Source organism: Falco cherrug, chromosome 1 (genome assembly GCF_023634085.1).
Source record: "Falco cherrug isolate bFalChe1 chromosome 1, bFalChe1.pri, whole genome shotgun sequence".
Classification (NCBI taxonomy): domain Eukaryota; kingdom Metazoa; phylum Chordata; class Aves; order Falconiformes; family Falconidae; genus Falco; species Falco cherrug.
This window is the reverse complement of record NC_073697.1, coordinates 51,496,621-51,511,693: the sequence shown is the minus strand read 5'-3', so window position 1 is coordinate 51,511,693 and position 15,073 is coordinate 51,496,621. Positions and strand designations below refer to the sequence as shown.

The following is a 15,073-nucleotide window of genomic DNA, read 5'->3' as shown; positions in this document are numbered from 1 at the left end:
GTACAAAACATAATTTGCTATCTACTGTGAATTAATGTAAATAGTATTTATTGCTATAAATTTTAGCTAGAAGTAATAACTTTGCCCTAAAGCATCAATTCCCAAAGGTGAGATTACACTATTTTTCTATCGGCAATTCCCAATTATGCTCAAACTTCCAGAAGAAAAATTATTTTTGGATTATAATGAGATGTAAGATTTAAAATTGGATATTTCTCTCATGCATCACCATCAATAATAAAGGTTGTGGGGGTCCAAATGTTTCTAAATGTGCATGTTAGGCTCCATTCAATTTCTTTCCCTTATGTCACATCTGCATAGGCCCTCTTAGCATTAACACTGCATTTTTTTTAATCAATAGGCCTTAAGCATGTTAGAAAGATGAGTCAGTATCCATGTCCAACTATTATTCCTATTGCCTTCCAAAGATTTGTGTCTTTAAACCATAAATAAACCATTCTGACAATAATGAATGAAAAGAAAAAGAAATTAATCTCTCTCATCTATATTCATTTACACATCTATGAAGAACAGAAGTTATGACAAACGCATCAGACAAAATTCTAAATCCCTGGTGAAACACAGCTGCTGAGTAAGGTGATACCTTTGTCACCAAATTTATTTCAGAATAGCACTGCATGTTAATAGCAGAAATGGATAGGTCTCTGGCTATGGATAGTCAATAGGAAAAACCCTATGACTATGAATAAAATGCATAAATAACAGATATCAGAGTCAGTATAACATTCTTGGTAAACTCTAAAATAGGAAATTACTAAAACAGTAGACTAAAATGAACATAGAGCACTACAATGCACAAGAGCAAAATGCTGGTATGTCCTATATACTCTCATCTATCTTACCATTTGTTGATAAAAGTGAATGAGCTGCATTTTGCTGTGGTAACCACTTGATCTTGTTTATTTTTTCTTCTATCTCCAAGCTCTTCAAATAATCAAATTCTGGTTCATGGCTCTGGAAAGTGCTGTAAACATTGTACTCCCCCTGATTGTAAGGCTCATTTTTACTCTATGGAGAATAACAACAACAAAAACATGTGGTTTATGATGGCGATATATGTCCATCTCTTAGGAAACGTGTATAAGCAGCCTTACAAATACAAAAATATTGAAATTGTAACTTAATTTCTCATTTTAAACATGATATTGACAGATTTGTTTCTACAGGGATTAAATTTCCTGTAAGAACTGAAGCAACATTTAATAAAAGTCAGAATTTCTTAAGAGATGTCAATTATTCAGGAAAGGTTTCTACAAAAGATACTGCAGATAGACCGAACTTAAAAGTGAAACATAAAGGTATCACAGCAAAGGCATAGTTTTAAATGGAATGGTTCCATCAAACTGGCAAAAGCTACTAAAACAATGTAGAAGTAAACCAGTAACAACCTTCTTTTTTCTTAGCTTAGAATTTTGGAGTTTTAAAGCATTTTTGTTTGGGACAGCAAACTTCAGAGTAAAAGATCCTTACCCTCTTTCACTTTCTCTTCAAAGAGGTGACAGTCTGTTTTACTGAATCTTGAGATTATAAACAGGTTTATTAGATCAAAATAAAATACTAAAAATGAAGCCAGGTTTCAGCAAGCTATTAAGGACTACATTGGTAACTCACATACCTCAGGTTCCCTTTGGAATATAACAACCCGACCCCCCTTGTCACCAGTAGCCAGCAGTTCTCCAGTGTGGTTGAATTCAACTGTAGAAATAATATCAGCTGGAGAGAAAAAGAGAAAAAAGGCAAAAATTAGACTGCTACTACAAAACAAAGTCATTCGACGTAACAAGCAATCCACAAAAAAATGCAACAAATGAGGGATTTGAAGGAAGACAGATGAATTCAACAGCAAGTCACTAATGCAAACAGGCTGCATGCCATTTCAATCAGAGGTTACTACACAATGAAACAAGTGCAAACATAATGAGGCAAATCTGTGTTTCCAGCACATTTGCAGTTTGGGAGTGGAGATCTCTGGAGAAGTTATGCTTCAAGAAGAGCAACTTCAGGTCGCTACAAAGCTTTTTTTCAGTATTGGCGATAGCAACAGCATTGACGTCCTGCTATTTCCACTAGCAAGGACCAACGTAACACCTCAGTCATGTTGATGTATTATTTATTCCTTACTCTTTATGAGGGTTTTAACATAACCCCTTGCACTAGTTTTCTCAAATATGTGTTTTAGCCAAGAATACAAAAGCAAAGCACACATAGCCTGTCCTCTCACGGAGGAATGAAGGCAAACCAGAACCACTCACTGTGCAATGCTGACAAGAGCCCATTCTAATCATCATTTTCAGTAAATCATTTCAGCACCATAAAAATATGTCATCAGAAGATAAAAAGATCTCAGTCTCTTTCTAATTTTCAGCAACTGCCCTTCCCTAAGCAATTGCATCAGCTTAGACAAGAAACCTAATCAAAACCTGAGGCCAGCCTCGAGTACAAATTACTATACATCAGAATGAGAAGGGAGAAAGAGACTGCAGGAGCAAAAGAACTGGTTCTTCTGTTTGTATGACAGTAAATGCTAGAATCATAATCCACAGTTAATCCTATGCTATTAGCATAATTTAAATTAAAATGCCTAGTGCAATAGTAATTTAAGAAGCCATCATATATACAGTCACAGACAAATGCAGCGTATTACTCAGAGATTGCACGTATGAATCGTCTATAATGATCAGTATTCACTCATCAGAAATATGGGCCAGATTTTTAGAAGCATCAGTAGTTAGCTCCCCCTTAGGCATAAAAAGCTGTGGGTTTCAAATATATTCATCATCCATCAGTGTATACTGAGAGCAACGAGGCAACAGTGGGCTAAGCTCTTTTGAAAACCTAGCCCCAAATGAGTTCACTAAAATTCAAAGGAATTGGAATAACAAGTGGATGTACCATTTACTTGATACATTTCATGAATTGAAAACATCTGTTCCTATTATTCTTTTAATAAACTAGCAGTTGAGTGATAGAAAGCTTCTACTGCCAGTAGCTGTCATCAGCAACATCGCCATCCAAAAGCCAGATTCTTACTGGAACATTATAAACAATTCACACTGATCATGGTAAAGAAAAATATCTTTTAACTTTAAGACATCTTCACCATCAAATTTTACTGACTGAAAAAAACAATAAAATCAAACAAACAACACTTCCTCTTTTTTTCCTCCACACACTACATAAATAAAGCAGAAAGGGGTAATCATAAAGTGCGTATGTAATTTTCATTTTTGCTGACTAAAATATATGGATGTATAGACTTCGAGAAAAATGGAACATGACAATTTACAGTATTTTGGGTCTGAATCCAAAGTTCCTCAGAGTTAATGGCATTAGATTTTTATGTGGACTTCCACAGACTGTGTACTTTATATGTAATACCCAAAACCCCCTAGTATCATTAGAGTACAGGAAGAGTAGAAAGACTTTACTTATAGTTGGTGATGCTCTGGGGCTTGGAATGGGTTGAGTTTGATCTAAAAACCTGCATTTTTTAAAATCTAAAAATCTAATCAACTTTTCTGGCATATAAATTCATTTGTAGTGCCTCCAGTGGAAGAACATTTCTTGGCTATTTTGTTCTTATCCTGCAAACTTTATACCGATCGTAGGTATGAGCTCCTGCTTATAAAATGATACCTGCACAATTTCACTTGTTTAAAGCTGATTCTTATCCCAACCATGCAGACAGAACTGCAGAAGTCTCATAATGACAGTCCTTTTAGAATGGAGGCTCTTACATGAAGTGTGCATTGGGGGAAAAGGGTAAATGCAGAGGAGAGGCAATAATATCTGTTAAAATTATGTGTGTATTTGTGTGTGTATGCATCTGCTTGTGTAATATATATGTGATTTTCTCAACAGGTCACAAAAGAAGCAGATAAAATAACTGTACAAAAGGAATGAATGGCATTTGAACTTACATGTGTGAATACACTTGCTACTGGTCTGGAATATTTCCACAATGGTATGAAATACTCTTCACAATGGTCACAAAATATTATATTGAACTTTAAAGAAGGGTTAAGAGGGGTGGTCATATTTTTGGAGGGTATGTTTTCTCCAAGGTCACCCCAGGCATCAGCCAATGTCCAATAAAGTCCACAACAGTATTTGCACAGACTTCAATAGTAACTGAACCAGGGTTCTAATAAAAGAGTTATATTGCATTTGCCATTAAAATATTGTGTGCAGTTAAGTGATTAGTTTAAAGAAAAGCAGCTAAAACGCTAAGTATCTGTGGGCAGTGTGTAACGATGTTGTTCTGAGGCAAAATTCTCTCCCCCCAAAGGTGTTTCTTCAAGATGCATTCCTCCTTTCTATTAGAAAAACTAATTCTGAACTGAAAACTACCTATCATTTTTAAATTAACTTGTTTTGAAAAAGAGCAGATCAAATATTCTGACCTTAAAGGCTATGCAGCTTGTTGGTAAAAAATTATCCTTGACCTGGAAAATCAGTTTTATTGATCCTGTAAATAACAGCTGAAAACAACAGCCAAAAAAAAAAAAAAAATCTTGTCCAGCATATCTCTTCAGCAGGCGAACACTAGTCATGCTGTTTTCATAAAAAAGATTAGCCAGGATGGCTCTTCCTAAGACAGAGGAGGTAGGAACAGAATTAATCAACAAAGCTCTTCATACCCTTCTGCAGAACATTCCCCTACATATTTATTAATGCTGTGGCAACATCAGCCACTATGTCCCATGCTGCAGATTCTTCTATCGGAGAATGGCTCCCTGAGCATACAGAGCAATTAACTATCAGATTTCACCCTCTCCAGGATATATAAACGCCTCACAATGGAAGAGCTGATGAATTTGCATGTACAGTAAGCCCTTGGCAAGGGATGGCAGAGATGAAAGACTCCTTCCAGACTTCTGCACTACACCTTCCATATCTCTGCTGGCAGTGCTGAGCTTTGCACTAACAATTAGGATTATTGGCGACAGAGATAATTTACCTATTAAGAACAGTTATGGGTAACCTCAACACCAATGGGCAAATGTTTCCAATCAGATTGCAAATCCCAACTTTTATCCAATACTAATCTTCCTACTCCATTTTTAGATTCCCCATTTCGTCTATGCAAAAATGTATATAAATTTGGATCTAACAGTCGTGATGCTCAACATTTTCACTCAGTTAAAAAGCACAACTTGGACACTCAAAATACAGATGCTGACTGGGAAAAGTAAACCAAAAGCCTTCAAAACCAGGGTATACACCTGGTCATCTGTTCCACATCCTGCCACAGCAAATTGTTCCAGCAGCTACACCACATTACAGACTTCATTCCCCAGACTCTAATTTCACATATTTACAGAAAGACATCACATTACAGCTTAAACTGAAGGGAAGTGTTTCCTGATCCAGTCTGAAGTATTTCATTCCTTGACTCCTAGTCACCTCTGCCCTTTTGTACCTCATTAACCAATTCCTCTGCAACTTGACAATTCACACTCTTTAAATGTGCTTAATGGCTATATTGCACCCAACAGCTGCTGCTTCGTTAGATATATTCAGCTTTTCTAATAGATCTAAGTCTATCAATGTACATCTGTGCACATCAAGATATCTCTAACTGATTGTACTGCTCTTCCCTCAACTTCATGAGCGTTGTTCCAGCATGGGTGGAGGCAAATGAACCCTCCAGCAGCCCCATCTCAGGCTCAATGTGGGGTGGCATGAAACAAAGGCTGGTACATGTAGCCCACATTAATTCAGGCCTTTATTTCAAACCATCGTGTAGTTTTCAATATTCACTTTCTAGCCTCTTACAGATTTATTTTAAGGGTTGTTTTTTTTAAGCTTATTTCTATATAACAGAAACAGGTCCAAATACCTTTACAAGAACTGGAAAAGTTGTATCTATATAATAGATCTTTGCGTTATTTTCAGGCATTCTAGCATAATTGCATGCCATTTCCCACCTAGTATGCACTCAGCAAAGCAAAGTCTGAACATACTTACTCATTTCCACACAGTCTTTTGGTCAGAAACCTCAAGGAACAATAAATAAAGCTCAACTACAATTTTCTGTATGTTTCCTTTACTAATAATTTCTACCCTTTCTGGGGCCTTTTAGCTGAAGTCCCTGGTATAGTTTATTTTGCTTCAGAAGATCAGAAAAGAAAAGTAAATTTGAAAACTATTTCACCCAGCACCAAAACGCAGCTTTTTGGACAGCGATAGCAAGTTTTGAGGGCAAAAAAACATAACACAATGGTACAGAGAAAAGAAGATCAGAGAATATAATATTCCACTGAACTGTAGTGTAAACCTGACAGAATAGGAATGGGCCAAAACACTGGAATTAACATCAGCACTTTTCTCAAAAAAATGCTGTGAAATCCTACCAGCCAGAACAGGTTAGAGCATCTCCTTTGTATCACATCCACCACAATCAGCATGGCAACACTGTCAGCCTGATCTGACTGAATCAGCATCTAGGTCAGGTTTTTGTTGTGCATGTTCCCAGTGGCTAGCAGACAATCTTGTAGTCTATGTTATTTCAACCAAGTTCTGACCTGGCCTAACCTTGGTTTGTGAAATCCAATAAGATCACAGCTCAGTCTGGCATGGCTGCAAGCAATGTTCAGTCATACTGATACAAAAATCCCTGAGGAGCATAATCTGGAAGAAGCAACAAAGCAGCTTGCAACAAAGAGTGCCATAAAACAAAAGGACAAATGGTAGATAAAAGGGGAGCAGTATAACAGTATCTCACATGAAGGGAAAGCCATTAGAGTGAGCTGTGTTGTCAGCATTTAGTTTAGATTTGGACAATAATAAAAAGGGGAAAGAAAAAAATGGATGGGAAGAAAAAGCCTGCTACCTTTTTTTAAGCTGAAGTTACAAAGGTTTCCTCAAGCAGCTAGAAAACAAGGTATGCAAAACCTCAAAGGCATGAGGGTCAGATGAATCCTTCTTTTCTGAAATAGCTGGAAGAGAGATCCCTAAAAACAGCTAAATTTGCTACTTGAAGCAATATCCTACTTGTAACGTGCATCCATTCTGGTTCACAGCAGTGTTATTCAGTATCTTGGATCCAGGGATTGTATGACACCAGAAACAACCCCTCAAAATTCAAGTAAACACATTGCAAAATCTCACACATCGCACTGTCACCTTGGCTGGGTCAAAAACTTAACACTAAAAGCCAACACACCAGAAAGCCAACTCCACTCTACTGGTAGAACAAGAGATGTTGACCTACACACAAACTACCTGACCTCACCAAAACAACACAGGATACACGGTAAGCCAGTACACAGTTGGGTGGCCATATGATAAGGACAGGTAAGAGAAAAAGAGAGTGAAAGGATGCGTGAGGTGGAGAGAGAAAGAGCACGTGAATACGTTAGAAAGAGCAAAAGCATGAGAAAGGGCACAGAAGAGCATATGTTAGAGAGCACGTGCACACATGAGAGCTTAAGAAAGCATGAAAGAGCACAAGGAAATGCCACAGCAGAAGGTAACAAAGTAGTTTGAAATGAAGGATCTATCTACCCCTTTGCCCCTAGGATTATCTCTTACCCTGGCAAATCTTTCACTTTGCTTTTTTTCCTGTTTATTATGGCTTTAAAACCTGATAGAGTTTGTGCTGCAAAATCGTGTTTGTTCCATGTTAGATGTACAGGCAATACAAAACACAACAGGGAGCCAATTTTGCCAAAGCAAACTTTGAATATAGATGCCAATAGCGTAAGTCCTTCAGGGATCAGTGAAACAGGGTGATCAATCAATAAAAGAATGAGATCTATAGACATGTGTCCACTACACTTCATGTAGTTGTTTTCCTAACTGACACCTTATCTGGCTTCATTGCTAGCAAGGACAAATATATCGAGGAAAAAATCCAAATAGCACCATTTAATACTGTCAAGCAAGAAATGGAAGTTTATTGGGCTAAATATCACCTCTCTTTCTAAGTGGAACAATCTCTTCCTCATAGGAAATCCAAAACCACGGGGTCAAATGCTGTACAGCTTTTTAAAAGCTGCTTGAAACAAGAACACTTCAGCTGGGGATGGTAGTAAATAGTAATAATTAAAAAAACAACAACAGAAGCAAATTTCCTAACCTCAAATCCTGGCAAGCACTGAGCAAATCTTCCCCTTTTTTTCATCTTTAATTTCCAACTTTTGGATTTTTAGAAATGCTACACGTACATACCTCAGTGGCCTGCATCAGCCCTAGCTGATCATGAGACCATCAGGATACCACTGAGTTTCACAGGTCTATGCATCCCTGTATCTTCAGGGACCAAAGAAAGCACCTTCCCATTCAGAATATTTGAATGTAGGTTCACGCTCACTCAAAGAGAGAATTGAAACAGAACCTAAAAACCAAACCCAAAATTTACATCCCCTCTACGAGCACCTATGACCACTGTGATTTACTGTTTCTAGCTTTAAGCTTTCACAGAGTTGGTTTTTTTCTCCACCATTTTTTGTATGTATTTATTTAAAGAGCTTAGAAAACATTTTCAACAAATTTTTAGTCACATGCTAATTTCTAGCTATATTTCTCAAATTAGAAAATCTGGAAATGACACCCAACTATTGGAGCACAGTCAATGGGAAAAAAAATAATTTTGCCTACAGGGCAAATATGTAAAACAGATTATCAGGTTCTGTGCTAAAAAACCCACTTCAGCCTGAATACAAGTCACTGAGATTCAGTTTTTCATAAAGGGACCCCTCCACTTCTATTCCTAGTTTAAAAGCTCAAAATCCTTATTTCAGAGCCTATGGAACCCATCTCTCTCCCACAGAGTGCAAGGCCTCCAGGAGAAGAGGTCAAAGAGACTTGACCTTCTGCCCACCAAGGTAACTGGAAAGTTTCCCACTACTTCAGTAGTAAATAAGGTCAACATTTGTCAGAGGTGGTGTAGCTGAAAATTAGGACACGTTTCTCAAAATTTTGGCTACAGTTTTCATGCACTTCAGTTTCTTCATGTTCAAGGTGACCTGCTTAGATCAGGGAGACATTGCAAAGCTTCAGTCATTAGTTCTGCAGAATGCCTAATTAATGTTACTATTATCCTTGCTGAAGTCACTAAGTGCACTGCTTTGTGCCTTCATAATCTGAAATACTCAGTGGACTGATAAAAAGCTTGCTGCAATTCCTTTTAATACCTCTTCAGGGGCTCCCAAACAGTGGTACTGCATCACCTGCAGTAACCAAGCAGCCTCTCAGTGCTGCAAGACTGGCAGTCGTCCCTGCCTATGAACAGGCAACGCAGGGCTCGACTCCAGCCCTGCTTCCAGCAGGTACCTCAGCTGCTAGGGATATCCAAAGCAGCTAAGCCTGGGAAGCACCGATCCCCTCCAACCTGTTCAACCTGAACAAAATGGAAAACTCACTAGAAAGCCTTTCACCTTTGGTAAATCTAAGCCATTTGGTAACACTGCTTATAGTTATTCTTACAAGCAAAACCTTAAACTAAGAAAACACTGCAGATCAATCTCTATTTTAGCATAAAGACATGCCCAGAAAGCTTCTAAACTTCACAACACCTGAAAGTTTCTTCACAGCTTACACTGTGTAACATATGTTAGTAATTTACTCTTTGAGATTTCTGGCAAAAAACAAAAAAAAAGAAAGAAAAATGCAGCTGGACATTTCTTTCTGTGTTTGCTGTCAGATGAGACAGTCATCCAAGTTAAGGATTCAGCAACAGGCTTGAAACACTCTGCTTTATAAACATTAGCACAATTAGGAAACCTGCCAGTCCGCTCCTCTTACCAACCAACACTGGAGGGCAAAAAGGAAAAAAATTGCCATGGGCATCACATTATGTATTTACAATTTCCAGAGTGAGCTTTAAACTGGTACTCACAGAATGAAGCCTGCCTGAGCTGGGAGCTTCTGCTCAGCTCCATGTTACTTCCCACCGAAGAGCTGCACAGCCTGGCTGCCAGCAAAAGACAGATTAGAAATGGTGCTGCCAAGTGTTAAAAATGCTAGGCAACCGGGTTTTATTGAGAGCATAGAAAGACCTTGAACCTCACCCCTCATTTTGGAGCAAATAAATGCCAAAAATTGAAAGTGTACGAATTATTAAAACATACTAATTTTCCTTTCAGCATCAGAAGTCATCATGCTTGCACATAATAATTGCAACAATCTACAACAAGCAAACATCAAGTTTTACTACAAGGATATTATAGAACAAAGACAACAAAAAACCCACCCATATTTAGCATTTTAAAGGAAAATCATTAATTTAAAATATATCAAAGAGTAATAAAAAGTAATCCAAAATTTAGAATACAATCCTAAATACCCAAAGTCAATATGGATGTTATTTCCCATGTATTACATACAAACTTCAATAGAATTTCACTGCCAGCTGGTTCTGAACTACTTTTTTTTTTTTTCTTCTTCTTCCCCCTGCTTAACTGAGCAATTAAATTCCAGAAGCAAAGCTCTCAGTTATTCTGTCACAGCAGTTCTCATGTTCAAAGTGCTTTCCAGGCATTAAACCCCCCATCGACCCAAGGAAGTCAGTAAGGAAATGTTAGCATTCCCATTTTACACAAAGGAAAAAATTAAACAGATCCTCCAGAGTTTTTACCCAAGATCAGAGAAGCGGTTTTGATTATACACATACTAAGGGACAGATAATCCAGGCTGCAGCTCAGCAAAGCATTTCTATTTAATAAAGCTCTTAATCACTTGTCTAGAGACTTAAATGTTCCTGTATTCAGTTCAAACGAGTATGCATGTTGTTAAATAAATATACTGATGGAGACCTAACAAACAAAGCCTCACAACAGCATGCACCAAGGAAGAAAAAGCCCCAGTGAGCAGGCTTCTGGGTGAAGGAAGAGGGGTTATAATCTTAAAAATCATGAAGGGCTGGAGCTAGGAGCTGGGCTAGAGCCAGAGTCTTTAAGCGCAGAGTGATGACAAGGAAAGCAGAGAGACAACAGCCGTATCTGTGCCAGTAAATGGAGAGCTCCAGGATGTTCTTGGGTTATGCAGTGCTGTTATTCTTACTGTTAAATTGCTAAGACTGGACCTTCACAGGCTTTTGGCTGTGATAAATTGCTCTCCCCCAAACACCACTTTGGCATGCCTCAGAGGTTATCGCATGCTGAGGACATTTCTCAACAGGTAGAATGCACAGAGCCACAACGTTTTGGAAATAGAGGAATGTCACCCTCACAGGCACAAGCCCCTCCGTGCCATACCAGCTGGTTGCAGTGCTCCCAAACGTTCAGTTTATTAAGGCAGATGCACTTAGTGACTGCAGCTCCCAGGAATCAGTGTTGCACACAGACCAGTAACACTCACACGTTGGTACATCAAATTGCATTATCGTTTTCTGCTACGCCTGGCAGAGAACAGGGTTTCCCAGAGTACAAGGGGCTCTGGAGCCTGTAGAACTAGCACAAGGAAAACAAACCACATTTGCTTTTCTCAGTCTTAGTGCACAAGGGTAGATGGCATTGTTTAAATCTACTCATCACACACTTTTGACTACAGGATCCAGATAAACTATATCCAAATATCGTGAGCAACATACAGCTCTAACTTATACATCACTGGACACCTCCTCAGTGACTCCCAGCAGTGGAACAGCAAGCTAAGGTCACACACAGGGCTTGTTGGCTGTCACTGGAGCTCGATGCCAAGCCCTGTAGATACTCATCTAACATTAGCATCTGTTTGCTTGGCAGGTTCCAAAGGCAATTCAGCTGACAAGTCTGAATTTGCCTCTGGGTCTGCTGCAAGATCATATAACTGTGGGACTTCTGGGAGTGCCTAATACTTCTTTGATGAGTATCACATGCACTGTAATATATTAGATCCATTCCAAGCATCCTATGAAATCAGGGTTTGTGACCTCTTTGAATTATCCAGGTAGTGTCACTAGCTTAAATGCGTGAACTAAATCCAAGCCCAAAGATCATGCAATTAGTTGTTCTTGCTTGCATCAAGATCTCTTCAGCAAGTTTATATAACAATCCCAAGACCAGAAAAATCAGATTTTTTGGTGTGAACGTGGGTTGCTGCTACTAACAGAACATCAAAGGCTGCTCCTAAGCTGGTCTGGGAATGACCAGACAACTGTGCTGTATCAGCTTCACTATCAACCCTACTGCTTTAAGGTTTGATATGAGCATCAAAATAACATAATACAAAATTTATTGTGACTTACACAACTTTACATTGGTCTAAAAGCTCATCTCATAAGATTCAGCTCAAAAAAGGCCAAAATCTTTATTTATATATAGCATTACTCATATGCTGAAAAAGAAGAGCATGCTAAATGCCCTACTATGTCAGGAACTAGAGGAACTTCTGGCCCTAAAAGACTGAATTCTAGATAGCTGGAGTGTGCAAAACCCTGTGATGGATTTGCCCTCAAGTTTAAATGCATCATATATGTATAATTACTCATTAAAAAAAGTACTGAAAGAACAGAAGACATTAAAAATCAATGCCCCTTTCCCCAGTCTGTGTCTGATAAAGAAACTTCAAACACTGTTAACAGCCTCAGGAAATAAACATCCCTGTTTTGGGACAGTCCCAGAGGGCATCAATGATGTAACTGGACTAGATCGGCACACATTACAAATGCTATGGACAATGTTTAAACCACCAACTGCTTGCTGGTCAGGCAGTTTCAGATTTTTTTCCCACCCAGGAGTGTAGAAGCATGCAGGTAACCCAGTAATTACATAAAACAACCCTGAAAGCTCTTTCCAGCCTAATAACAGAATATTGCAAGTGGAAGCTCAGCCTGTTCTCGTTGTGTTAACAATTGGGGAACAGGAACTTCAAAGCTTCATGCCTATCATGTTTCAACATTCCTTCTTCATCAAAATCCTTCTCCAAAATCATTCCTTCTTCACGAAAAGTTTAAATGCAAAATATAGCTTCTGCAAGCATACCACTAAAGCTGAAAAGTTAAAAACAAAATAGTATGGAAACCCTAACATCAGTAGGTCAGATTTCCGTCTCCTCTATAAAGAGGAATTTTCTTAGGAGCCTCCCCAGATCTGGGGCGCTTCAAAGCATACCGTGACGGCTCAGGCACCTTCCCCAAGGCCATGCCTCAACGAGCCATATAATTTGAGAGCTGCTAATTTGCAGCCCACACAGATAACACAAAGACATCTAAGCCCTTGACAAAAGTGTAAGACTTCCAACTCCCTGGCCCCACCCCCACATCCTCAAAGCTTCATCTTGCAATCATTGCTGGTTGTTAAAACAGAGTAATTACTGCTCTGCTGTCAAAGCAAAGCAGCCTTTGGTGCAATACAGCAGTTCTGAAGCGTGCGGCCAACTGAAGCCTCAAGTCTATTTTAATCCCACTATAACTACAAATTATGGATATGCAGTTGAGATGCTTCTGAATTTTTGTTTGCATGAGGATATATTTATGCATTGCAGAAGAGCACTGCAGAGAAAAATCTGAGCTAGTACAGACTGAATCAACATCACAGCCAATATAACAACATTAGTGCAATGCTGTGCCTGAGACATTGCTGCTGTCAGGACACACCGCCACATTCAGTGCTAACTACAAAACGTACCTTTCCACCATTGCCATTAAGCAATGTTGACATATCCATTAAACACAGGATGAAGAGAAAAGGAGTTGACAGGTTTCTCCAAGGCAAAACAATAGAGAAACATACTAGTTAGTTGTTAAAAGGACTGTGGTAAGAGAAAAGTTTTACCCAAGTCAGAACCATACAGTAGATGCTGGAAATTTTGCCAAAGGCTGGTTGAGTGGAGAAAAGCATCACCTTCCCCAGGCTCATACTAGCATGCAGGTACCATCAGGCCTCACCCTGCAGCAGAGGGGACAAGTGCAGACCCTGGCACCATTTCTTAACCCTGGAAGAATCTGGTTCTCTACAACAATATTTTTATCTCACATTGCTATCTGTAAGCAACGTGGTATTTATCAGCAAAGTAACAAATAAACTTCTCTTACTTCAGAAAGCAACATGTGACTGTACTTTGCCAGGAATACCACCTCAGATTAAATACATGCTGGTTTTAGTTTAATAGCCTCCTATGCACTTGCACAATCAGCAGCTAATTCATTTGAGAAAGAGGTTTGCTTCTACACTTGCTTTGCACTAACTGGAGGGTCCCCTGTGAAGCAATATCATAGTAAATATATTGTAAGTACTAAGTATACTTTCCACTGTAACCAGTAAGGAGGAATCCTATAATTGGCCTTGGAGAGAGATTTAGATAGATTGGAGCATTGGGCTAGGATTAATGGGATGAAATTTAAAAAGTTGAAATGCTGGATCCTGCACCTAGGATGAAGCAATGTCGGGCACCAGTAGGAACAGGGAGAGGAGTGGCTGGGGAGCAGCCCCACAGAAAGGGGGCTGGGGGGCCGGTGGGCAGCAGGCTCGGTACGTGCCAGCAGTGTGCCCGGGCAGCCAAGGGGGCAACCCGCGTCCTGGGGTGCAGCAAACACGGTGTAACCAGCCAGTCACGGACGTGACGTCCCGCTGTATTCAGCGCTGGGGCGGCCTCCCCTCCAGTTCTGCGTGCAGTGCTGGGCCCCCCAGCTTAAGAAGGATGTTCAGGTGCTCGAGTGTGTCCAGAGGAGGGCAACAAAGCTGGTGACAGGGCTGGAAGGAATGTCCCGTGAGGAGCAACTGAAGACTTTCGGCTTGCCTAGTTTGGAGAAAAGGAGGGTGAGAGATGGCCTCACTAGAGCGATGCTCTCTGCAGCTTCCTGAGGAGGGGCGGCAGAGAGGGAGGTGCTGAGCTCTTCTCCCTGGGATCAGTGACAGGACGCGTGGGAATGGCTCAGAGCTGGGCCAGAGGTGGTTCAGACTGGGCATTAGGAAGCATTTCCTTACCGAGAGGGTGGTCAAACACTGGAACACGGTTCCTAGAGAGGTGGTTGATGCCCAAAAAGCCTGTCAGTGTTTCAGAGGCATTTGGACAATGCCCTTAACAACTTGCTTTAGCTTTTGCTCAACCCTGAATTGGTCAGCCGGTTGGACTAGGTGGTCATTGTACGTCCCTTCCAACTGAAATAGTCCATTTTAATTATTTA

General features: G+C 39.7%; 1 protein-coding gene across 8 annotated transcripts in view; it reads right to left on the bottom strand.

Moving 5' to 3' along the window:
* Positions 1-15,073, bottom strand: part of PPP2R2C (protein phosphatase 2 regulatory subunit Bgamma) — a 207,549-nt gene that overhangs the window by 60,992 nt on the left and 131,484 nt on the right. For all 8 annotated transcript variants that reach the window (XM_027814213.2, XM_027814228.2, XM_027814221.2 and 5 more), the window contains 2 exons: positions 1,637-1,734; positions 864-1,029 (listed from right to left, as the gene is read on the bottom strand). In XM_027814213.2, the coding sequence (XP_027670014.1) occupies positions 864-1,029; positions 1,637-1,734 (264 nt within the window). The remainder of the gene's footprint in view (positions 1-863; positions 1,030-1,636; positions 1,735-15,073) is intronic.